We start from the raw sequence: 26,047 nt of genomic DNA on the forward strand, positions 1-26,047 counted from the left end.
ATGTTGGGTGTGGACATCAGCAGTTGAGCACGGGATCCAGTCAGTGTGTCTGTGGCAGGTAGGGGTGGAAGTCTTTCACTCTCCTGCCATATCCATAGGCTGTTGATGTTTCTCTCCCTTTGCAGCTTGGCCAGTTTCAACTCCTGTTCGTCCGTATCCAGGAGGAACAGGTGGTCTTATCCAGCTCCTAGCTCAGGGATCTGTCCAGGGCTAGTAGGGAAGCCAGGTTCCTGAGTATGAGCCCTCCTACCATCAAGGTCGGCTCATACAGCTAGGAGTCAGGGTCAGATTAGGGATGCGCTAGGAGGTGACCTGCTCAGTTAAGTTATCATCACACGGATTAGAGTTACCACCACTCTAGTCCGTGACAGGGAACATACACCATGACATACACCACTCCAGTGGATGAGCAATTCATGAATTGATCGATCCTATATCTTTTCTGATCAGTCGTGCCTGTTGTGAGATGACTTAATCTTAGATATGATCCATCAATACATGTGATAGATAGAAAGAAGGCTTATATTAATATTTATATAACACTGCATGGCAAATTATACACATATTTAATATTGATCCATCATATCTATGAACCCTAAATAATGGTTCAGTTTGGTAATAAGAAAATATTTTACACTTTCCTTTGGTTTTCTTTTACAGATTTTCTTTACTAGTAATGCAAACGCTTGCATTACTACGGATGCAAGCGTTTGCATTATAGGAGCGGATCCGTCTGTGCAGACACCAGACGGATCCGCTCCGAACGCAAGTGTGAAAGTAGCCTAATTATGTTATAACAGTATCTTTATCACGTGGTAAATGGTTAAAACCTCCTGATTGACACATTATGTGTTATGATAGGGCAAAGTGGTTCAATCCGATCACATGGGGCAAAGTGGTTCAATCCGATCACATGAATGCAAGGTCAGCTGTAAACTTGAGAGGTTTATCCAGTGCGGTCACGTGACCACAATACTGGTCGCAAAATGGAAGTGACAGAGGGTGATGCTGGTCATGTGACCGTAATGCTGCCTATTAAACTGGAAACATGTAAGCCAGAAGCATTAAAAGATCACATGATTTCAGCTATGAGCATATGACTTATTGACACCACCCCATCTTGTAGCATCCTTAGGTGACCAGACGCTCTAGCCAGTAATAACTAGTGGTACTGCCCCCATGGGCATATCTTTATAGCATGTTCAGAAGCATACACAAGTCTCCTAGGGCCACCTAGCAAAACTTAGTATGGGCCCCTACACCTAGTTTCTCATTGTATGTGCATCAATCACTCCCAGAACAATGCAGAACATGCACAGCACTCCAGATTTCTGACAAATTTACGTTTATTCAATCAAGTTAATGAAATTTTAATTACATTCAAATTGTCATAAAAAGTTATCTTTGGTCTTACCTGTGCTATCCAACTTTTTTGTTGGAAAAAGTGGAATAGGTGCTTTAAAAATATGGTGCTGATTTATGAACATATTTACACAAGAAAGCTGGCATAAATACACTTATAATCAAATGAACGAGCAGGCACACCACCTTCTGGAGAAGAATATAGCAGCAATTTAATCCAATAATAGAGATAAAATGTGAGTGTATACTTCCATCCAGGTGTTGAGCCGCCCATCCGTTTATTTCATTGTAAATACACTTATAAATCCCTTTTCTCTTCTATTACAAAGCTAGCTGTCTATCTGCAGCCACCACTAGGTGGAGCTCAGTGCATAGCAGTTAATACAACTAACATAGAAGTTGTAATTACCTCTTTGCATTGAGCTCCCCCTAGTGGCGGCTGCATGAAAATGCAGTGTTTTCATGTGGGGAAGAGAAGAACAAGTTCCGTGCCTGGTCCCACAGCAGTTGCGTGGTCCTAGGTACGCAACATTCTCAACTGGAAAATATGACACTTTTGATATGAGACAGCAGCATAGTGATGACAGTATTGAGCCAGTCTATATATAGTATGCATGGTCCGGCATTGCTTTGCCAAAACTGCTGTTGTCCATAGTCGCCTGATGATGCTGCCCTGGCAGCAAAATATGTCGGGAGGGCATGTGGATATTTTACTTGCACGGGTACCATCTACAAACCGGATTCCAAAAAAGTTGGGACACTATACAAATCGTGAATAAAAACTGAATGCAATTCAGAATAGAACATAAATCACGAACAAAAGTTTAAACTGAGAAAATGTACCATTTTAAGGGAAAAATATGTTGAATCAGAATTTCATGGTGTCAACAAATCCCCAAAAAGTTGGGACAAGGCCATTTTCACCACTGTGTGGCATCTCCCCTTCTTCTTACAACACTCAGACGTCTGGGGACCGAGGAGACCAGTTTCTCAAGTTTAGAAATAGGAATGCTCTCCCATTCTTGTCTAATACAGGCCTCTAACTGTTCAATCGTCTTGGGCCTTCTTTGTTGCACCTTCCTCTTTATGATGTGCCAAATGTTCTCTATAGGTGAAAGATCTGGACTGCAGACTGGCCATTTCAGTACCCGGATCCTTCTCCTACGCAGCCATGATGTTGTGATTGATGCAGAATGTGGTCTGGCATTATCTTGTTGAAAAATGCAGGTCTTCCCTGAAAGAGATGACGTCTGGATGGGAGCATATGTTGTTCTAGAACCTGAATATATTTTTCTGCATTGATGGTGCCTTTCCAGACATGCAAGCTGCCCATGCCACACGCACTCATGCAACCCCATACCATCAGAGATGCAGGCTTCTGAACTGAGCGTTGATAACAACTTGGGTTGTCCTTGTCCTCTTTGGTCCGGATGACATGGCGTCCCAGATTTCCAAAAAGAACTTCGAATCGTGACTCGTCTGACCACAGAACAGTCTTCCATTTTGCCACACTCCATTTTAAATGATCCCTGGCCCAGTGAAAACGCCTGAGCTTGTGGATCTTGCTTAGAAATGGCTTCTTCTTTGCACTGTAGAGTTTCAGCTGGCAACGGCGGATGGCACGGTGGATTGTGTTCACTGACAATGGTTTCTGGAAGTATTCCTGAGCCCATTCTGTGATTTCCTTTACAGTAGCATTCCTGTTTGTGGTGCAGTGTCGTTTAAGGGCCCGGAGATCACGGGCATCCAGTATGGTTTTACGGCCTTGACCCTTACGCACAGAGATTGTTCCAGATTCTCTGAATCTTCGGATGATGTTATGCACAGTTGATGATGATAGATGCAAAGTCTTTGCAATTTTTCGCTGGGTAACACCTTTCTGATATTGCTCCACTATCTTTCTGCGCAACATTGTGGGAATTGGTGATCCTCTACCCATCTTGGCTTCTGAGAGACACTGCCACTCTGAGAAGCTCTTTTTATACCCAATCATGTTGCCAATTGACCTAATTAGTGTTAATTGGTCTTCCAGCTCTTCGTTATGCTCAAATTTACTTTTTCCAGCCTCTTATTGCTACTTGTCCCAACTTTTTGGGGATTTGTTGACACCGTGAAAATTGGAATCAATGTATTTTTCCTTTAAAATGATACATTTACTCGGATTAAACGTTTGATCTGTCATCTACGTTCTATTACAAATATAATATTGACATTTGCCATCTCCACATCATTGCATTCAGTTTTTATTCACAATTTGTTTAGTGTCCCAACTTTTTTGGAATCCGGTTTGTACTATTAAGTCATAAACATTGGATCCAGATCCCTGGTTTAGACTATATTAACAAAATATTCAGTAGGGAATGGTGGCAGCCATCAGTCTAGTAGCTATAAATATACTAATCTACATCACAGGGACTGATGTGTTTTAAAGAGCACTGTTTTGACCCGCACATCTTTTATTTTTAAAATTAGAATCTAATAAAGTATATTTTAATGGATTACTAGAGGGAGGCTGACTAAGGCTACTTTCACACAAATGTTTTTGCTGGATCCGGCAGGGTTCCGCAAAAATGTCTCCGTCATGATAATACAACCGCCTGCATCCGTTATGAACGGATCCGGGTGTATTATCTTTAACATTGCCAAGACGGATCCGTCATGAACTCCACTGAAAGTTAATGGTGGTCGGTTCCGTTTTCTATTGTGTCCGAGAAACTGGATCTGTCCCCATCGACTTATATTGTGAGTCATGATCCGTCTTTCTCCGCCCCACATTGCGGACAGAAAAACTCTGCTTGCAGTGTTATTCTGTCCGCGATGGGGACGCAACCAAATGGAACAGAATGCACTCTGTTTTATTCAGTTCAGTTTTGTCCCCAATTAATGGGGACAAAATGGAAAAGTTTTCCCCCGCTATTGAGATCCTATGATAAATCTCATTAGCAGAAAGGGAAAGCGCAAGTGTGAAAGTAGCCTAATCAGTCTGGCATATGCCTGACTGATGTTTACTGCTATGTTGCAAACATTAATATGGGCAGCACAGTGGCTCAGTGGTTAGCACTGGTGCCTTGCAGCGCTGTGGTCCTAGGTTCAAATCCGACCAAGGAAAACATCTGCATGGAGTTTGTATGCTCTCTCTATCCACGCTCTTTGCGTGGGTTTCCTCCGGGTACTCCGATTTCCTCCAAAGTTATACTGATAGGACCTTAGATTGTGAGCCCCATTGGGGACAGTTGGATGCTAATGTTTGTAAAGCGCTGCGGAATATCGTAACGCTATATAAGTGCATAAAATAAATTAATTAATTAACTTACCTAAGCTATAGTCCCTCTGGGGTCTTTATTTGCTTTGTAAAAAAGTGTGTGTACATTTTAGGCTCGTGGTGGCAGGAGGAGGAACGATACTTCTTTTGATGAGCAGGATAAACCTTACGTATGTGACAGTAAGTAACATATCCTGATGTACTATGTACTAGCAGTCACTTGCATTATGTTGCTTGTGTGTTTTAACTATTCCTACGCTGGCTATATTTTCCGTCTAAAAACGTTTAAATCATGCTGTACGTGATAAAATTGTTCTGATGCAGCTTGACATGTCTGTGACTTTTAGCTTCATTAAGTGTCTGTGTCTGATATCAGTATATCTTAGTTTTAGTATGCAGCCAGGTGCCAGTTAGTCTGTAAATAGTAATATACCATAAACTATAGTACTCAAAGAATGTAGAAAAAAGTTTAAAAGCAACCAAACTATTAAATGCATCCTTCAAATTTTTAAATTCTAATCACCAAAAATATGATCAACTCTATGTAACTTGTAATTAACGTGCCATAAGAGCATTAGTGAGGTTGGGCACTGATGTTGGCAACAAAGCCGGGCTTGCAGGCAGTGTTTTATTCATACTGAAAGTCTTTGATGGGCTTGAGGTCATCTCCTATGCCAAATCACACAAGACTTTAGAACGCTACTGTCTACTTGGCTGTATGTGATTCTTTAGCAATGCTTGTAGTTCTTTCCAGTTAGATCAGTGCTTCTATCAAGTAAAAAAATGTCATGGCATCAGCTTTTAGAGGAACCACTCTTTCTATTTCTGTTGCTTATTTTGTGACAACATATTCCACTTGTGAACATAGCCTAAATTGGTCGAACCCACGTTTGGCCATGTAGTATAGCCTTCTATACCTTTCACCTGATAACATTATAAAATATTGCTATATTGTCTTTCTTAGTGGGGGAATAGTCACAAAAGACCCTTTAGTTAACTTGCATTGCAGTATAACTAAATGTACTTCCATATGTAGTCTGCATATAATAATGCTCTATATAATAATAACTCTAATTTTGCTGTTATTTGAAGTGTACTGTAACATGCTCTCTCCTGTTTGGCTGTAAAGGACAGTTAGTTCTCACTGGTCTCATTTTGAAGGTGACAGGTCAGCAGGCCTAAAGTTTCTTTGTATATTTGACATAGACAAAGTGAATGGACCAGAGTGGCAGCCTCTCACCTGCATGTCCGCTAAGGCAGCATTTATGGTAAAATAATGTATACTCACTTATTTCATCCTCTGCCACTTCCAAGCTTCTCCGATCCTCTCCACCAGGCTCTGTTTGTTAGGCTGCAGTTATCATGTCCCTGTATACCCTACACGACTTCTGCAGTCAATTACTGGCCTCAATCATCGTATGTGCGGTGTCCAGGGTATACAATGATGTCATAGCTGCAGTGGTGGGAAGGACCTGAGTGACAGTGATAGAATAGGTGGGGAATGAAATAGGTGAGTATATTATTTTATCAGAAATGATGCCTTGATTTTTTTTTTCTTAATATTTGAACTTTAATTATTTTGGGACGTTGACATAAATTGGTTTTATATGTTATCCTTGCATACTATGTAAATTGCTTTTATGGTGCCGGAAGTAAAATATTTGACCATAAATAATGGCCCCATGAATGCACAGTTGATAAAGTATGTAAGAAACTCTACCTGGATAGGTCTGTGGGGTAATTATACATACAGGGAGTGCAGAATTATTAGGCAAGTTGTATTTTTGAGGATTAATTTTATTATTGAACAACAACCATGTTCTCAATGAACCCAAAAAACTCATTAATATCAAAGCTGAATATTTTTGGAAGTAGTTTTTAGTTTGTTTTTAGTTTTAGCTATTTTAGGGGGATATCTGTGTGTGCAGGTGACTATTACTGTGCATAATTATTAGGCAACTTAACAAAAAACAAATATATACCCATATCAATTATTTATTTTTACCAGTGAAACCAATATAACATCTCAACATTCACAAATATACATTTCTGACATTCAAAAACAAAACAAAAACAAATCAGTGACCAATATAGCCACCTTTCTTTGCAAGGACACTCAAAAGCCTGCCATCCATGGATTCTGTCAGTGTTTTGATCTGTTCACCATCAACATTGCGTGCAGCAGCAACCACAGCCTCCCAGACACTGTTCAGAGAGGTGTACTGTTTTCCCTCCTTGTAAATCTCACATTTGATGATGGACCACAGGTTCTCAATGGGGTTCAGATCAGGTGAACATTAGATTAGTCATTAGATTTTCTTCTTTTATACCCTTTCTTGCCAGCCACGCTGTGGAGTACTTGGACGCGTGTGATGGAGCATTGTCCTGCATGAAAATCATGTTTTTCTTGAAGGATGCAGACTTCTTCCTGTACCACTGCTTGAAGAAGGTGTCTTCCAGAAACTGGCAGTAGGACTGGGAGTTGAGCTTGACTCCATCCTCAACCTGAAAAGGCCCCACAAGCTCATCTTTGATGATACCAGCCCAAACCAGTACTCCACCTCCACCTTGCTGGCGTCTGAGTCGGACTGGAGCTCTCTGCCCTTTACCAATCCAGCCACGGGCCCATCCATCTGGCCCATCAAGACTCACTCTCATTTCATCAGTCCATAAAACCTTAGAAAAATCAGTCTTGAGATATTTCTTGGCCCAGTCTTGACGTTTCAGCTTGTGTGTCTTGTTCAGTGGTGGTCGTCTTTCAGCCTTTCTTACCTTGGCCATGTCTCTGAGTATTGCACACCTTGTGCTTTTGGGCACTCCAGTGATGTTGCAGCTCTGAAATATGGCCAAACTGGTGGCAAGTGGCATCTTGGCAGCTGCACGCTTGACTTTTCTCAGTTCATGGGCAGTTATTTTGCGCCTTGGTTTTTCCACACGCTTTTTGCGACCCTGTTGACTATTTTGAATGAAACGCTTGATTGTTCGATGATCACGCTTCAGAAGCTTTGCAATTTTAAGAGTGCTGCATCCCTCTGCAAGATATCTCACTATTTTTGACTTTTCTGAGCCTGTCAAGTCCTTCTTTTGACCCATTTTGCCAAAGGAAAGGAAGTTGCCTAATAATTATGCACACCTGATATAGGGTGTTGATGTCATTAGACCACACCCCTTCTCATTACAGAGATGCACATCACCTAATATGCTTAATTGGTAGTAGGCTTTTGAGCCTATACAGCTTGGAGTAAGACAACATGCATAAAGAGGATGATGTGGTCAAAATACTCATTTGCCTAATAATTCTGCACTCCCTGTATTTGGTATTGCCAGAATTGTAGAGGCTCATAGCTCAAAGGGGTTGTCCGGGTTCAGAGCTGAACCCGGACATACCCTTATTTTCACCCAGACAGCCCCCCTGAGGCTAGCATCGGAGCATCTTATGCTCCGATGCGCTCCCTTGCCCTGCGCTAAATCGCGCAGGGCAAGGTCTCTTTTGTTATCAATAACACAAAGCCGGGCGGAAACTTCCACCCAGCAGTGTGTTCGGTGACGTCACTGGCTCTGATGGCCGCTTTACTGGCTAGGGCAGCGCTAAATCCCGCCCATCAGTGCCGGTGACATCACCAGGCTTCCTGGCAGCCCCATGGAGAGCCCCGGTACGTCACCGGATCTCCAAAAAATGCCTTTGCCCTGCGCTCATTACTTTTCTTTTACAATTTAGGCCAGTAGGAGGCAAAACGGACTTGTAATATAGCTATTTCTGTATATTATAATGGAGAAAACACCGTTACCCTACACAAATTGCAATCTGATGATTGCATATTGTGGTCCACTTGGGGATCTATAAAAAAAAGTTTAAAAAAAAAAGTTATATAAAAATTCAAATCACTCTCCCCTTTCCCCAAAATAAAAATAGTTAAGCATTAAAAAAAAATAATCAACTTCATGGGCACTGCCGCATGCACAAAAGGCCTGTAAATCAAATAAAAAGTAATGAAAAAGTCATACACACCTCAAAATGGTATTAACAAAAACTACAGACCATCCCTCAAAAATGAGCCCCCACACATGGACACATAAACATTTTGGGGGGTCAAAAGTTATTTTATTTTTTTGGTATTAAAACACAAGAAAAACTATAAATTTGTGGTATCACTGTGATCATATTGACCTGGAGTCAGTTTTACAGTATAGTGAATGCCGTAAAAACAAAACCCATAAAACTTTGGCGGAATTGTGGGGTTTGTTTTTTTCAAATGCCAATTTTTTTTTCCTGTTTCCCACTACATTATATGCTATATTAAATGGTGCCATTAGAAATTGAAACTTGTCCGTCAAAAAAAAGCCTTCATACGGCTATGTGAATAGAAAAATAAAAAAAAGTTATGGTTACGGGAAGGCAATTTAATTGTTGGAAGGCTTTTCCCCCTCATATTCAAAATGTTTGCATTTAGGAAATCTACTCTCCTGTACATTTAAAAATAAAATAAAAAGCAGAATCAGATATGAGCACCTTGACAATTTATAGCCCCCTACAGGTCAGAACACAAGAGGTTATGCTTGTTAAAGAGAAGCTGTCAGCTCATGTATGCAACCCTCACTGAGTACAGTGACAGACTTGCTGATTTCAGCAGGGATGGCCAACCTGAGGCTCTCCAGATGTTGCAAAACTACAACTCCCAGCATGCCCAGACTGCCAACAGCTATCAGCCTACAGCATGGCATGGTGGGAATTGTAGTTTTACAACAGCTGGAGAGCCACAGGTTGGCCATGCCTGCGCTAAAGCATGCAACATGTGTCAGCACTGCGAGAGAGATGAGTCAGATTAAGCATGCTGCCCCGCCTCCACACAGTGATTGACAGTCTTGTTTCCTATGCTCAACAAGAAAGAAAACTGTCAATCATTTTTGGAAATAGGGGCAGCATGATTTATTGTCCTAATCACTCTCGCAGCAATGGCATGTGCTTTAGCAGGTCAGTAATCTACAACCTCCATGCAATCACTGGAGTGGCAGACCACTGAAATCAGCAGGTCTATCAATACATAATGCATATGGAAGCTGACACGTTCCCTTTAATTTATGGAGCAAAAAAATAGACACTGCTTTTGAAATATCATTCAAATACAGAAGCCAAAAAAATATAAGCCCTAGCCTTGGTTTTCATGCGGTAACATCACGCGTGATTTGATTAATTTTGACCACAGCTAGCACTAATTACTTGATGCAAATGACCAGAAGTGAACATTTGCAATTGACAATAATTACTTCCATGATAATTGAAGTTTGTAACTTACCCTACTGAGGTGATCACCAGGTGTGAGCGGGAGCCATTCTCGGTCATCAGCATAGTAATAACTAGCCTATTCAGACTAGATTAATTTTGTACACTGTTTAACAATCAGCATAATAATCATCTAGCAACCATAATTGTCAATGTACAGCCAAGCTTATAAGACCTCGTCGGGTAATGGAAGGTAGAAAAACTCATTTGATATCTATGACCTGCAAACTATGTTTTCTGTAGGGCAACGATAGCCACCTAGGAACTCCTGCTGGGTACAGGTACCATCTAAAAAGTGATAAAATGCAATTCTGTACAGACAGTCACTGTTTGTGGTGACATCCCCGAATAGGGCAGGTTTCCCTATAATTGGTGTGCTAGCTAGGCAGGGCTTTTTCTTATCCATTCATTAGATACAACTAGGGCTGCAACGATTAATCAACGTTATCGATAATATTCGATAACTGGATTCGTTGTCGACAAATCCCGTTATCGAATAATCGTGGCTATGCAGGCGGGAGCGGGCGGTCAGGCGCTATGCCTGCGGGTCCTTGAACTTTGAATCAGCGCATCTTTATTTCCTTACAATAAAGCTCCAGAAACAGGCAGAGCGGGCGGCGGCGTAACGTCACTCACTCACGTGACGCGCCTGCTCCGCCTGCTTCATTTATAAAGTGGGCGGAGCAGGCGCGTCACGTGAGTGAGTGACGGTACGCCGTCGCCCGCTCTGCCTGTTACCGGAGCTTCATTGTAAGGTAATAAAGATGCACTGAGTAAAAGTTACTGCCAGAATAGTCTACCGCTGTGCGGGGCCGGGGCTGTTATGGGAGGGGGATCTGTGGATGACACTGTTATGGGGAGGGGGATCTGTGGATGGCACTGGTATGGGGAGGGGGATCTGTGCACTGCTATGTGGAGGGGGATCTGTGGATGGCACTGTTATGGGGGAGATCTGTGGATGACACATATAGCATAAGATGCTATATAGTGTCATCCATAGATCCCCCCCCCCATATCAGTGTCATCCACAGATCCCCCTTCCCATAACAGTGCACAGATCCCCCTCCCCATAACAGTGCACAGATCCCCCTCCCCATAACAGTGCCATCCACAGATCCCCTCCATAACAGTGCCATCCACGAATCCCCCACATAACAGGGCCATCCACAGATCCCCCCCCATAACAGCGCCATCCACAGATCCCCCCCATAACAGCGCCATCCACAGATCCCCATAACAGCGCCATCCACAGATCCCCCCCATAACAGCGCCATCCACAGATCCCCCCCCATAACAGCGCCATCCACAGATCCCCCCATAACAGCGCCATCCACAGATCCCTCCCATAACAGCGCCATCCACAGATCCCCCCCCCCATAACCGCGCAATCCACAGATCCCCCCCCAAAACAGCGCCATCCACAGATCCCCATAACAGTGCCATCCACAGATCCCCCCCCATAAGAGCGCCATCCACAGACCCCCATAAGAGCGCCATCCACAGACCCCCATAACAGTGCCATCCACAGGGCTCCAGACTAAAATAAATATCAAGGAGCCATTGGCTCCTAACCTGAAAAATTTAGGAGCCAAATTGTAATTTTTAGTCGCCAAATTTATAATACATATAACTACGGTATAATAAAAATTAAAAAAAACATGTCTTACCTAGGGTTGTCACGATGCCAAAATGTTGAGCTCTATCAGGGTGAATAGGACCTCACACTCTCCCTGCTGCCCTGTGCTTTGTGCACTCAACAGCAGGGAGCTGACTATGGCAGCCAGGGCTTCAATAGCGTCCTGGCTGCCATGGTAATTGATCGGAGCCCCAGGCTTACACTGCTGGGGCTCCGATCAGAACTGCCACCAATGATAATACTTGGGGGGGGGGGGGGCACTGCACCATCAATGATTCTAATTTATAATACTGTGGATGGGTACACTACAAGGGGCATACTATAGGCATCACATGGGTGACAGCCCATGTACTTTTCCACACTGGCACAGAAGCAGATGGCGGTATAGATAAACCCTATGTGTTCTGGGTCATGAGTAGAGACAGTATAGTACCGGAGGACAGTGCATGGCGGAGAACCGCATATAAACATTGACGTACAAAGACGCCTGCACACAGACCGGGCACACGCATGCAGCATCCTGCTGTACACTGCGAGCCCCGGGATAGCTGGCACCTATTACTGTGGCTGAATGAAAGGCCAGTAAATCCCAGAACCCAAACAGTTTGGCAGCTGGGATGAATTGTGGAGGAGCCACCCTCGCTCTCCTCCGCCAGCACACGCGTGGTTAATGTATTTTTCATGAGGCCACACACGTACTGTGTACAGTAGACATAACTGCATACCCCGTAACGGCGTACGTATGCCAAATGTGACACATCCACCTCGTATCGTCGGCGCCGACGCTCATCCTCCTAATTGTCGGTGCATGCCACATCGGCGATAGGGAAATATACTGTAAGTGTCCCCGCAGTTGGAGAAGGAGGCGGTCCCTCCCCCCTGTACTGCTGCTGCCACCAATGGGCTGATAGCAGGGAGGAGGGGAGGGGCTATGGCCACTGCACCACCAATGAATATCGTTTATGCTTACAATACAAACGCAGGCTTCCATGTGGGTGCCGGACATATCCCATACCCGGCACCCAGCCTCTATGACTGCGCGCTGCGATCCGCTGCTATTAACCCCTCCGGTGCGGCACCTAGGGGGTTAATAGCGGCGGCTCGCAGCGCGCAGTCATAGAGGCTGGGTGCCGGGTATGGGATATGTCCGGCACCCGCATGGCAGCCTGCGTTTGTATTGTAAGCATAAACGATATTCATTGGTGGTGCAGTGGCCATAGCCCCTCCCCTCCTCCTCCCTGCTATCAGCCCATTGGTGGCAGCAGTAGAGGGGGGAGGGACTGCCTCCTTCTCCCCTGTGTTGTTGAGAACATGGCCGCGCTGAGAGCAGCGCGTGCCATGTCAGTTTGTGAAAGCGGCAGAGCAGCGGCGGGTCTAGGCGCAAATGGCAACAAGACTACAAAGTCTTGTCGCCATTTAGCAATGCTAGGTCGCATTTGCGACCATTTTGGTCGCCATCTGGAGCCCTGATCCACAGATCCCCTATAATAGTGTCATCCACAGATCCCCCATAACAGTGCCATCCACAATTTGTTTTAATATGGCCTTTGAACATAATTTTTCAAGTAAAATCATATAAACCCCCTTTTTTTTTGTCATTTTGGTGTTTTTCCCCGATTAACCGATTAATCGATGAAATTATCGACAACCAATCGATTATTCAAATAATCGTTAGCTGCAGCCCTAGATACAACACTATTGTAACTTCTGGACAATAAGTCTTTGTATAAGTCGTATACAAGGTTAATCCACTGTAACACCATACAGGAGATTGTAATGTGACAAAAGCACAACCAAAAGCAGTCAAAATTAGTTGTTGACCACTTTTTGTAGCTCCCAGATCTTTGGGTGTTTGTGGACTCAAATACTTTTTTTTTACCAATGCAGTTAAACAAACATACAACCTCCATGAGGTATCATTGGATATACCCACCTTACATAACTGGATGCAATGTAATGGCAGGCCTAAAAGTAGGATGGCAGGGTAGATTCTGTTGATAGGTGGCTGTCCTTTCCCTAGAGAAAATATAGTTATACAAGTGATATATTCCTACAAACACCAATTTAAGAGCACACATATTCAAAATATCATATATATTTTATCATATACCATAATTGCATTATAGGAACAATAAAACCCATACGGGACAGATTATGCAGGAGAGACTATGGAAACAATGTGTGTCCCCCGATTACACTGAACCGGTAAGGACACAAAGGCAATAACATCAAATTATAACCATCATGGTTAAGTAACAAACACTGCCTGGATCCAACACACACCCAGCATCCATCAACAGCACTCAAACTCAGAAGGCACAATGCCTAGCTGTGTAATTGAGACAGGTGCCTGCACCCCCCTCCGGGAATGCTAACAACAAGTCTCCAACACACTATTACTCTTGAGCAGCCTAATAGCATACACATACATGGACACAACTGTGGGGATACCAACCAGCGATCAGGAGACACACCACCCCAACGTACGTTTCGCCGTCGCTTCCTCTTGGGGGCGTGTCTATAATGTAATTATGGTACATAATAAAATAAATGATATTTTGAATATGTGTGCTCTCAAATTGGTGTTTGTTGTATTATCACACATTATTGGCTGCGACTTGTTTGTCCTGCAAACTCTCTCCTTCTCATAGGACGCCTTACAAAGACAACCAGGCTTACCATGTACTAAAGCCTGAAAGACCCTGAGGTCTAGCAGAGTGTAGTAAAGCCATCAGCCCCACTGGATCTTCAAGTGTAAAACAAAAAAAAGTTAAATGTTAAAATGTAAATAAAAATAAATTGCCTTTTCCGATATCCTCTCATTTATAATTGATTAAAAAAAATGAAAAACTAACTACACATAATCCAGGTATGGCTCATTCCCTTCTAAATGCTGCATATCCCCAAACAGCAGTTTATGACCACATATGGGGTGTTGCCGTATTCAGGAAATAATGCATAACTAATTGTGTTGGTGCACTTTCTCCTATCACCCCTTGGGAAAATGAAACATTTGGTGCTAATGCAACATTTTATTGTAAAAAATGAAATTTTTCATTTTCACAGCCAAGTGTTTCTAAATTCCTTGAGGGGTGTAGTTTCCAAAATGGGGACTCTTTTTAGGAGATTCCATTGTTGGGGTATCTCAGGGTCTCTTCAAATGCATAATGGTGCCCAAAAACCATTCCAGCAAAACCTGCCCTCCAAAAACAATATTGTGCGTCTTCTCTTCTGCGTCCTGACATGTGCCAATACATCAGTTTATGACCACATATTGGATGTTTCTATAAACTCAAGAACCAGGGTAATCAATATTGAGGTTTGCAACTTATTGTGCAACAGGAAAATGGATTATAATGGAAAATCTGCACAAAAATCTTTTCAATTTCACCTCTATTTTTCTTTAATTCCTATGGAACACCTAAAGGGTTAGCAAAGTTTCAAAAATCTATTTGGAATAGTTTGAGGGGTGGTTTCTATTATGTAAGCCCCACAAAGTATGAAAAAAACAAAGGATATTTTGTGTGGTCTTCCAAGCGGCACAATCAGCAGCAGTCCCAAACAACAGGAGTACCGTAGGTCTTTTCTCCTTTCTTAACCAAAATAAACTGCAATTCGGGGTGTGCGCTTGAACTTCATCAGTAAGGAACAGTTCACACACAGCAACACTTTCACAAGACGATTTTATCTCGATTCCAGCTCCTCGGTCTCAATATCCACCAGCAATCACAGCTCTTATATCCTTTAAAAGGAACACTTGCTTAATCCACTTGCTCGCGCAGCCCGGCATCTCTTCTGTCTTTTTTGCTGCGTGCAGGAAAAGGACATGTGGTGACGTCACTCCGGTCATCACATGGTCCATCACATGATCCATTACCATGGTTAAAGATCATGTGACGGACCATGTGATGATCGGAGTGACATCACCACAGGTTCTTTTCCTGCACACAGCAAAAAAGAAGACAGAAGAGAAGCCGGGCTGCGCGATCAAGTGGATTAAGGTGAGTTTAATAAAAAAAAACATTTTTTTTTAACCCCTCCAGCCCTATTTTACTATGCATTCTGTATTCAGAATGCTATTATTTTCCCTTATAACCATGTTATAAGGGAAAATAATAATGATCGGGTCCCCATCCCGATCGTCTCCTAGCAACCGTGCGTAAAAAAAATCGCACCGCATCCGCACTTGCTTGCGGATGCTTGCGATTTTCACGCAACCCCATTCATTTCTATGGGGCCTGCGTTACATGAAAAACACACAAAGAGGAGCATGCAGCGATTTTCACGCAACGCACAAGTGATGCGTGAAAATCACCGCTCGTGTGCACAGCCCCATAGAAATTAATGGGTCAGGATTCAGTGCGGGTGTAATGCGTTCACCTCACGCATCGCATCTGCGCGGAATACTCGCCCGAGTGAAAGGGGCCTAACCCTTTCAAGACCAAGCTATTTTTCACCTTCGTGACCAGGCTTAATTTTGCAAATCTGACATGTGCCACTTTATGTGCTAATAACTAGGGGTGCACCGAAATGAAAATTCTGGTCCGAAACTGAAAATTCAGGATGCCCTTGACCGAAAACCGAAACCGAAACTGCCTTTTTGCCCAAATACTTTTAAAATACTTTTTTTTTAATGATTTTATTAATAATTCTTTTTCATGAATGAAATTCATCTGTGGGTGGCTCTGTTATGGAGAGGGGGATCTGTGGGTGGCGCTGTTATGGAGAGGGGGATCTGTGGGTGGCGCTGTTATGGAGAGGGGGATCTGTGGGTGGCGCTGTTATGGAGAGGGGGATCTGTGGGTGGCGCTGTTATGGAGAGGGGGATCTGTGGGTGGCGCTGTTATGGAGAGGGGGATCTGTGGGTGGCGCTATGGAGAGGGGGATCTGTGGGTGGCGCTGTTATGGAGAGGGGGATCTGTGGGTGGCGCTGTTATGGAGAGGGGGATCTGTGGGTGGCGCTGTTATGGAGAGGGGGATCTGTGGGTGGCGCTGTTATGGAGAGGGGGATCTGTGGGTGGCGCTGTTATGGAGAGGGGGATCTGTGGGTGGCGCTGTTATGGAGAGGGGGATCTGTGGGTGGCGCTGTTATGGAGAGGGGGATCTGTGGGTGGCGCTGTTATGGAGAGGGGGATCTGTGGGTGGCGCTGTTATGGAGAGGGGGATCTTTAGGTGGCGCTGTTATGGAGAGGGGGATCTGTGGGTGGCGCTGTTATGGAGAGGGGGATCTGTGGGTGGCGCTGTTATGGAGAGGGGGATCTGTGCACTGTTATGGAAAGGGGATATGTGCACTGTTATGGGCATAACAGTGCACAGATCCCTTTCCCCATAACAGTGCACAGATCCCTTTCCCCATAACAGTGCACAGATCCCCCCTCCCCATAGCAGTGCCATAGACCGATCCCCCTACCCATAACAGCCCCAGCCCTGCTGCTCACAGCATCACTCACTGCATCTTTATTTTACCTTACAATCGTGACGCTCCGGTAACAACTCTGCAGGCAGAGCGGAGGGCGGCGTAACGTCACTTACTCACGTGACGCACCTGCTCCGCCCACTTTATGAATGAAGGAGGCGGAGCAGGCGCGTCACGTGAGTAAGTGACGTTACGCCGGCCTCCGCTCTGCCTGCAGAGTTGTTAGTTACTGGAGCGTCACGATTGTAAGGTAAAATAAAGATGCAGTGACAAAGTAAACCGCCCGCCCGCAGATGGTGGGTGACAAATCCCACACCCCATATTTTCGGCCGATATGTAACAATATCGGCCGAAGTGGATTAGGTGCATTTTCGGCCGATATTTTCGGCTGCCGGAATTTCGGTGCACCCCTACTAATAACTTTGGAATGCTTTTTATTTATTCAAGCCATTCTGAGATTGTTTTCTCGTGACATCTCGTACTTGATATTAGGGGTAAATTTGGGACGACAACGTTGACCTTTATATTCTAAAAAATTACAAATTTACAGAAAATTTGGAAAAAAAAATATAAATTTTCTAAATTTGAATTTCTACGCATTAAAGGCAGATAGTGATACCTCATTAGAGAGTTTTTACTTTAGATTCCCTATATGTTTACTTTATATTGGCATCCTTTTAAAAATTACATTAAATTTTTTTAGGACGTTAGAAGGCTTAGAATGTAAAAAGCAATTTTTCAAATCTTCTATAAAATTTTCAAAACTGACTTTTTCAAGGACCGGTTCAGTTCTGAAGTTACTTTGAGGTCCTTACATAATATAAACTACCGATGAATTATCCCATTTTAGAAACTACGCCCCTCAAATTACTTAAAACTAGTTTCACAAACTATGTTAACCCTTTAGGTGTTCCCAAACAATTAGCGGAAAATTGAGGTAAAATTTTCAGTTTTTGTGCAGATTTTTAATTTTAATCCGATTTTTCCTATAACACAGCAAGGGTTTACAGCCAAAAAAAACTCAATATTTATTACCCTGATTCTGCAGTTTACAAAAACACCCCATTTATGTTCGTAAATGGCTATATGGGCACACGGCAAAATTTAGAAGGAAAGGAGCAACATATGGTTTTTGGAGGGCAGATTTTGCTGGAATGGCTTTTGGGTGTCATGTCATAATTGAAGGCACACTAAGGCACCCAAACAGAAGAAACCCCCCAAAAGTGACTCCATTTTGGAAACGACACCCCTCAAAGAATTTATTGAGATGTTTACTGACCACTTTTACCTCAGAGGCGTTAAATAATATTTAGAAACGCTTGGCTGTGAAAAGGAAAAATTATATTTTTTACAAGAAAAAGTTGCTTAAGCTCAAATTTTTCATTTTAACATGGGATAACTGGAGAAAAAGCACCCCATAATTTGTTATCCATTTTCTCCTGAATACCGCAACACCCCATATGTGGTCGTAAACTGCTGTATGAGCAGACGGTAGAATTCAAAAAGAAAGGAGTGGCATCAGCATTTTCTAACGTGGAATTTGCTTAAATAGATTTAAAGGGCCATAGCTTTTTAATTTTTTTTGTTGATTGCTCTGTGTGGGGGCTCATTTTTCGCGGGATGGGCTGTAGTTTTTAATGGTATCATTTTTGGGTACATATAACTTTTTGATCGCTTTTTGTAATTCTAATGTAATTCTGCCAGTGTTTTTTTATTTGTATTTTTTATGGGGTTCTTCATGTGGTATATTTGATAAGATAATTTTATTCTGTGGGTTGATACGGTTATGGCGATACCAAATTCATATTGTTTTATGTTCTACCACTTTTATATCATAAAATATCTTTTTAATAAACTTTATTTATTTTTTTTGCATCACCAAATTGAAGACCCATAACTTTTAGATTTTTCCATCAATGTAGCTGTGTGAAAGCTTGATTTTTTTGCAGGACAGGCTGTAATTTTTACTGGTACAATTTTGGGGTCTATATGACTTTTTGAGAGCTTTTTATTCAATTTTTTAGGAGGTGAAGCAGGCAAAAATTGAATTTCTGTCAGTGTTTTTTAATTTTTATGGGGTTCCCCATGTGGTATAGTTGATATAATTTTATTCTGTGGGTTTATACGGTTATGGGAACACCAAATTTGTATTGTTTGTTCTATGGGGCTTATTTTTTTGCGGGATGGGCTGTAGTTTTTATTGATATAATTTTTGGTATGCATATGACTTTTTGTTCCCTTTTTATTCATTTTTTTGGGAGGTGAGGCAAAAAAAAAACGGAAGGCGTCCGGTTGCCATGGCAACCATCGGGCCGCTGCCATCGCAGCACAGCAGCCCGATGGTTTAGAGAGCCCCCTCCCTCTATTCACCCCATGGATGTCGCGGCATCTAAGGGGTCATAGCAGAGTGTCCGCATACAGCTGAACTGAGCCGCCGCCATCAGATTCAGCAAGACCGCAACAGGGGGCACAGATGGGCGCAGGGGGCTCAGATGGAGGCAGTGAACAGTTAAAGCCAGAGGGCGCTGATCGGGGAGAGAGCACGGAAGAGGCTGGCAGGACACATTACAGCGCACAGATGGGGGCTCAGATTGGGGGCAAAGATCAGCTAAGGCCTGAGTGCAGATCAGAGCCTGAAACTGGCATTTTTACACTGCTGCGCTCCAATTGGTTAGTCTGCATAGACTACCAATTGGAGCGATTGCCGACAAGGACTGTCCCTGACAGCGGTAATGCAGGGGCAGAAGCTTTGCAGCGCTTGGATTAGAGATATGCCAGAACGTTTATATACGTGCTATCTGCACGGGGTATGTGCAGATAGCACGTATACAGGGAGTGCAGAATTATTAGGCAAGTTGTATTTTTGAGGATTAATTTTATTATTGAACAACAACCATGTTCTCAATGAACCCAAAAAACTCATTAATATCAAAGCTGAATATTTTTGGAAGTAGTTTTTAGTTTGTTTTTAGTTTTAGCTATTTTAGGGGGATATCTGTGTGTGCAGGTGACTATTACTGTGCATAATTATTAGGCAACTTAACAAAAAACAAATATATACCCATTTCAATTATTTATTTTTACCAGTGAAACCAATATAACATCTCAACATTCACAAATATACATTTCTGACATTCAAAAACAAAACAAAAACAAATCAGTGACCAATATAGCCACCTTTCTTTGCAAGGACACTCAAAAGCCTGCCATCCATGGATTCTGTCAGTGTTTTGATCTGTTCACCATTAACATTGCAAGCAGCAGCAACCACAGCCTCCCAGACACTGTTCAGAGAGGTGTACTGTTTTCCCTCCTTGTAAATCTCACATTTGATGATGGACCACTGGTTCTCAATGGGGTTCAGATCAGGTGAACAAGGAGGCCATGTCATTAGATTTTCTTCTTTTATACCCTTTCTTGCCAGCCACGCTGTGGAGTACTTGGACGCGTGTGATGGAGCATTGTCCTGCATGAAAATCATGTTTTTCTTGAAGGATGCAGACTTCTTCCTGTACCACTGCTTGAAGAAGGTGTCTTCCAGAAACTGGCAGTAGGACTGGGAGTTGAGCTTGACTCCATCCTCAACCCGAAAAAGCCCCACAAGCTCATCTTTGATGATACCAGCCCAAACCAGTACTCCACCTCCACCTTGCTGGCGTCTGAGTCGGACTGGAGCTCTCTGCCCTTTACCAATCCAGCCACGGGCCCATCCATCTGGCCCATCAAGACTCACTCTCATTTTATCAGTCCATAAAACCTTAGAAAAATCAGTCTTGAGATATTTCTTGGCCCAGTCTTGACGTTTCAGCTTGTGTGTCTTGTTCAGTGGTGGTCATCTTTCAGCCTTTCTTACCTTGGCCATGTCTCTGAGTATTGCACACCTTGTGCTTTTGGGCACTCCAGTGATGTTGCAGCTCTGAAATATAGCCAAACTGGTGGCAAGTGGCATCTTGGCAGCTGCACGCTTGACTTTTCTCAGTTCATGGGCAGTTATTTTGCGCCTTAGTTTTTCCACACGCTTCTTGCGACCCTGTTGACTATTTTGAATGAAACGCTTGATTGTTCGATGATCACGCTTCAGAAGCTTTGCAATTTTAAGAGTGCTGCATCCCTCTGCAAGATATCTCACTATTTTTGACTTTTCTGAGCCTGTCAAGTCCTTCTTTTGACCCATTTTGCCAAAGGAAAGGAAGTTGCCTAATAATTATGCACACCTAATATAGGGTGTTGATGTCATTAGACCACACCCCTTCTCATTACAGAGATGCACATCACCTAATATGCTTAATTGGTAGTAGGCTTTCGAGCCTATACAGCTTGGAGTAAGACAACATGCATAAAGAGGATGATGTGGTCAAAATACTCATTTGCCTAATAATTCTGCACGCAGTGTATAGACGTATGGCAGTCGTGAAAGGGTTAAAAAAGTAGTTTTTTTTTAAAAATGTCTTCAAAATGTAAAAAATTGCTTCTAAAATTCAACGTTTTCTAACGTCCTTAAAAAAAAAAATTACGCCAACATAAAGTAGACGTATGGTGAATGTAAAGTAATAACTATTTTATGATGTATCACTCTCTGTCTTGAAAGCAGAGAAATTCTAATTAAAAAAATTGCTAACATCAAAATTTCTGTAAATTTAGGATTTTTTTTATAAAGGTAAAACATATCAAATATGTATTGCGAGAAAACTATTTTAGAATGTAAGAATAAGTAAAAGTGTTCCAAAGTTAGTACCACATAAAGTCACATGTCAGATTTGAAAACTGTCTGCAGAGGCAAAGGGTTAGGCTCCATTCACACGTCCGTGGTGTGTTGTGGACCCGCAAATTGCGGATCCGCAACACACCCGCCCGGCACCCCTATAGAAATTTCTATTCTTGTCCGCAAGCTGCGGACAAGATTAGGACATGTTCTATCTTTTGCGGAGCTGCGGACCTGAAGATCGGGGCCGCACTCCGCAAATGCGGATGCTGACAGCACACTGTGTGCTGTCCGCATCCATTCCGTCCCCATAGAAAATGAATGGGTCCGCACCCGTTCCGCAAAATTGCGGAACGGATGCGGACCCATTTGCGGACGTGTGAATGGAGCCTTAAAGGGGTTTTCCAAGATCTTATTACTGATGACCCATCCTCAATATAGGTTATCAGTATCTGATCGGTGGGGGTCCAACACCCTGGACACTTGCCCTGGTGCTTCCACTAGTGCCACAACCTTAGCACAGTTTTCCGTGGCCTTAGCACAGTCACATGGCCTAGGCGCAGCTCAGCCCCATTCAAGTGAATGGGGCTGAGCTATGATGCCAAGCACAGCCACTGTACAATGTACAGCACTGTGCTTGGTAAGCTGCAAGAAGGTAGCGACGCTCACAGGAATACCAGGGACTTCTCAAACAGTTGATCGGCGGGGAGCCCAGGTGTCGGACCCCCACCAATCAGATACTGATATGCAGAGGATAGGTCATCAGTTATAAAATCCTGGAAAACCCTTTTAAAATTTCTATCCTAGACTATCATCATCGTTCATAATCAATTTTATATTCTTTCCATGGTAGTCATGAGATATAAAGCAGATAAAGTTTTTAGATCTGCATTTGATGATAAAAACAGAATAAATGGATTAGAATCATCCATGTACTGTACATAATCACAGTAAGATCAAAAACAAAATATTTGCCAATAAGAAACTTACGATAATACAAGGGGGTGATTGCTCCCAGCTAAACCCTTTGCCAAGCAGAAAATTTTAAGTCAACAAGTTTTGAAAAACATATTTTGAGTAAGGTGCAGCAGATAGCAGACTGAATGTCAGACAAGGCTACATGCACATGACCGTTGTGTGTTTTGCGGTCCACAAACCGCGGATCTGCAAAACACGGATGGCGTCCATGCGCGTTCCGCAATTTGCGGAACGGCACGGACAGCCATTAATATAACGGCCTATTCTTGTCCGCAAAGCGCGGACAAGCATAGGACATGTTATATTTTTTTTGCGGGGCCATGGAATGGAGTGCTGTCCGCATCTTTTGCGACGCCATTGAAGTGAATGGGTCCGACTAAAACAACGGCCGTGTGCATGAGGCCTAAGGCTACTTTCACACTAGCGTTTTTTTGGATCCGTCATGGATCTGCGAAAACACTTCAGTTACAATAATACATGAACGGATCCGGTTGTATTATGTCTTCTATAGCCAGTCTGTTGTGCCAGATTGTGTCAGAGAAAACGAATCCGTTCCCATTGACTTACATTGTGTGTCAGGACGGATCCGTTTGGCTCCGCTTCGTCAGGCGGACAGCAAAACGCTGCAAGCAGCGTTTTGGTGTCCGCCTCCAGAGCGGAATGGAGACTGAACAGAGGCAAACTGATGCATTCTGAGCGGATCCTTTTCCATTCAGTATGCATTAGGGCCAAATTGATCCGTTTTGGACCGCTTGTGAGAGCCCTGAATGGATCTCAGAAACGGAAAACCGGGGGGCGTGGCTAACCGCCGTCTGAGGAAGACGTCTCTCTCCTCTGCTCGGCTACGGGTGGCATAATCCATCTCAATCCTCTGAGATTCATACATCAAAAGACCCCAATCTAAACACAGTTGGATCACCCATACTCTAATCTATACAGAGAGACCACTTTTGGGCCACAAAACAGTCCTGAGACCGAACTGCCGTCGAGGCCTAGCAGCGTGAGCATCCACGGCCTGGACTAACAGCTAAAGCGGCTAAAACGGCACCCCTTCAACGGTCAAGAAGCCGGGATTGAATCCACCGCTCGGGCTGCTCAAAGGCTATTTCTGCCGGCTTACCGAATCGATCCGGTGCGGAATCAGAGCCAGAGACGCGCTTCCAACAGAAGACGGCATCTTCAAGCGGGCGCCATCTTGAGGCACAGGCTACATGCGATCGGCACCATACTTCAGTAAAGCCGGTTCTCAAGTAATTAAGGTACCTCTTCACCTCTGGTACACTCCGGTCACACATAGAGCTACAGGGGTCCCATACTGGCGTCTCACCTCATAGGCTCCAACACACCGTATCGCTTCGGTGGTGGTCAGCGATCCTCTCTGCTCTTACCTGGCCTGGTGGGTAAAGAAGCTATTCCGGTCCTGTTATATCCCCAGCTAGTGCTCCGTCCTGCTGCTCCGCCGGCGAGACTACCTATTATCGGAGGTAGAAACTGCATCAGGCCTAATTAAACCCTGAATCAGCCAGGGGTGTAATCCTTGTTAAGGGTGCTGGTTGTGCTGTCTAACTGGATTTGCATGCGAGCGCTCCCAGCCTGCCCAGCCTAACATCTAGTTTACTACAGCCGCATAAAGGTCCCAATCTCTGCCCAGTGCTGGGGTCCAGTGCCTCTCCCACACACTGGCCCTTTAGGAATCAATTTGGAGGATTGGAGGCTACTCAAAGCTTGTCTCTCATGAATTTCCAGATTTAAAGAGACAGTGTCCCATTTATTCTTCTACACCAAAAGACCAATAAGGGTCTAAATAAATTAATACTCTGTCCTAAACACTAAAAATTGGTGAAAACACAACAGAGTGGAATGAAATAAGCTCAATGACCTAACCTGTTTCACCCTAACAGCTTGGTTTAACCAAAATGGTAAAAATTGGTGGTTCTAAAGCGGGGGAATCAACTAGTCAGCAGAAATCGAACCCAACCAGTGGGGAAATGGACAAATTTATTAAAAAAAAAGCAGCTGCCACGGTTGCAGCCAGAGAACACAAAATGGCGCCTGATACTCCAAAAGCCACTGGCCGTAAACAAGCGGAACCCTCTGCACATGAATGGGAAGGTGGGGATGATACAGGCAACATGCCCATCTCCAGATCTTTCCTGAGAGAAGCCTTGGCGTCATCGCTCTCCTCTGCTCTAGAACCCATCAGCTCTGACCTAACGACCATCAAGCTTGATGTTAGGCAGATAGGGGGAAGAGTGGAGGTTTTGGAGGAGAATCAAGCGAGCGTTATTCAACATCAACAGGCGGTCACTAACAGTGTCTCCTTAATCCAGAAAAACATCAATAATTTATTCAGTGCAATTGAAGACCAGGAGAACAGAGGAAGACGAAACAACTTACGCTTTCGTGGCATCCCTGAGTCTGTTGCCGCAAGGGACCTTCCCTACACAGTGGTTCAAATTTGCCTTACGCTCCTTGGTCCTGATACAGTTCACAAAGTTATCCTGGAAAGGGCCCACAGAGCTCTGAAACCTAAACCTGCACCGTCAGAATCCCCCAGGGATGTGATATGCAAGTTCCTGGCGTTCCCTGTGAAGGAAGCGATCATGTATAAAGCAAGGTCCGGGGGTCCCATACAATGGGAAGGGAAGGACATTCTCATTTTTCAAGATCTGGCCCAGTCCACATTGAAGAAGCGGAGAGCACTCAAACCTCTCACGGACTGGCTTAGATCCAAGAAGATTCTATATCGCTGGTCCTTTCCCTTCGGGATATCCTTCATGTTTGATGGTCGCAGACTGTCCGTCACCTCACATCAAGAATTAGAATCAATATATGATCTTCTGGGTTGTGGCCCTCTAAATATTCAAAATTGGGACCCTGTCCAGGACCTTCTAGAACTTCCAGATTTACCCAAGCTAGAGCCTTGGGAAAAAATGCATACACCTAAGTCCCAAAGGCATAGGAGAAACGCTCAAGGTCCTTCTCCCAGACGTCTACAAGTGGACGATTAAAATCTTGCTCATCACCACCAAGAATATGCTTTTTGCTCTTACCTTCTATACCTATACCTTTATCTCTTATTTCTCTCATGTCACTCCGCCTCTATAAGGATATAATGCTATATATAGATATACTTCAAATGCTTTTGAGAAGGTTACTATACTCTACTTAGGGTGTTCTAACTGACACTAAACCTCTCTCCCCTCCCCCCCCCCCACCTACTCTTTCTACCCAAGTCACTTGGGCTCCACTCCTTCTAAATACTAATACCTAAGTTGCTGTAAAGAAACGGAAAACCAAAATGCTAGTGTGAAAGTAGCCTTAGCTTTAATGTAGTGATGCACAATCAAGAAATATATAAAAAATATATAAAGTATCATGCATGAGAATTAAATCACAAACACCTTGAA

General features: G+C 43.6%; 1 protein-coding gene across 5 annotated transcripts in view; it reads left to right on the plus strand.

The window, feature by feature from the left end:
* DPF3 (double PHD fingers 3) overlaps positions 1–26,047 on the plus strand; it is a 256,142-nt gene that overhangs the window by 165,624 nt on the left and 64,471 nt on the right. For all 5 annotated transcript variants that reach the window (XM_040411509.1, XM_040411510.1, XM_040411514.1 and 2 more), the window contains exon 6: positions 4,738–4,804. In XM_040411509.1, coding sequence (XP_040267443.1) covers positions 4,738–4,804 — 67 coding nt within the window. The remainder of the gene's footprint in view (positions 1–4,737; positions 4,805–26,047) is intronic.

This window comes from Bufo bufo, chromosome 11, assembly GCF_905171765.1.
Source record: "Bufo bufo chromosome 11, aBufBuf1.1, whole genome shotgun sequence".
NCBI lineage: Eukaryota > Metazoa > Chordata > Amphibia > Anura > Bufonidae > Bufo > Bufo bufo.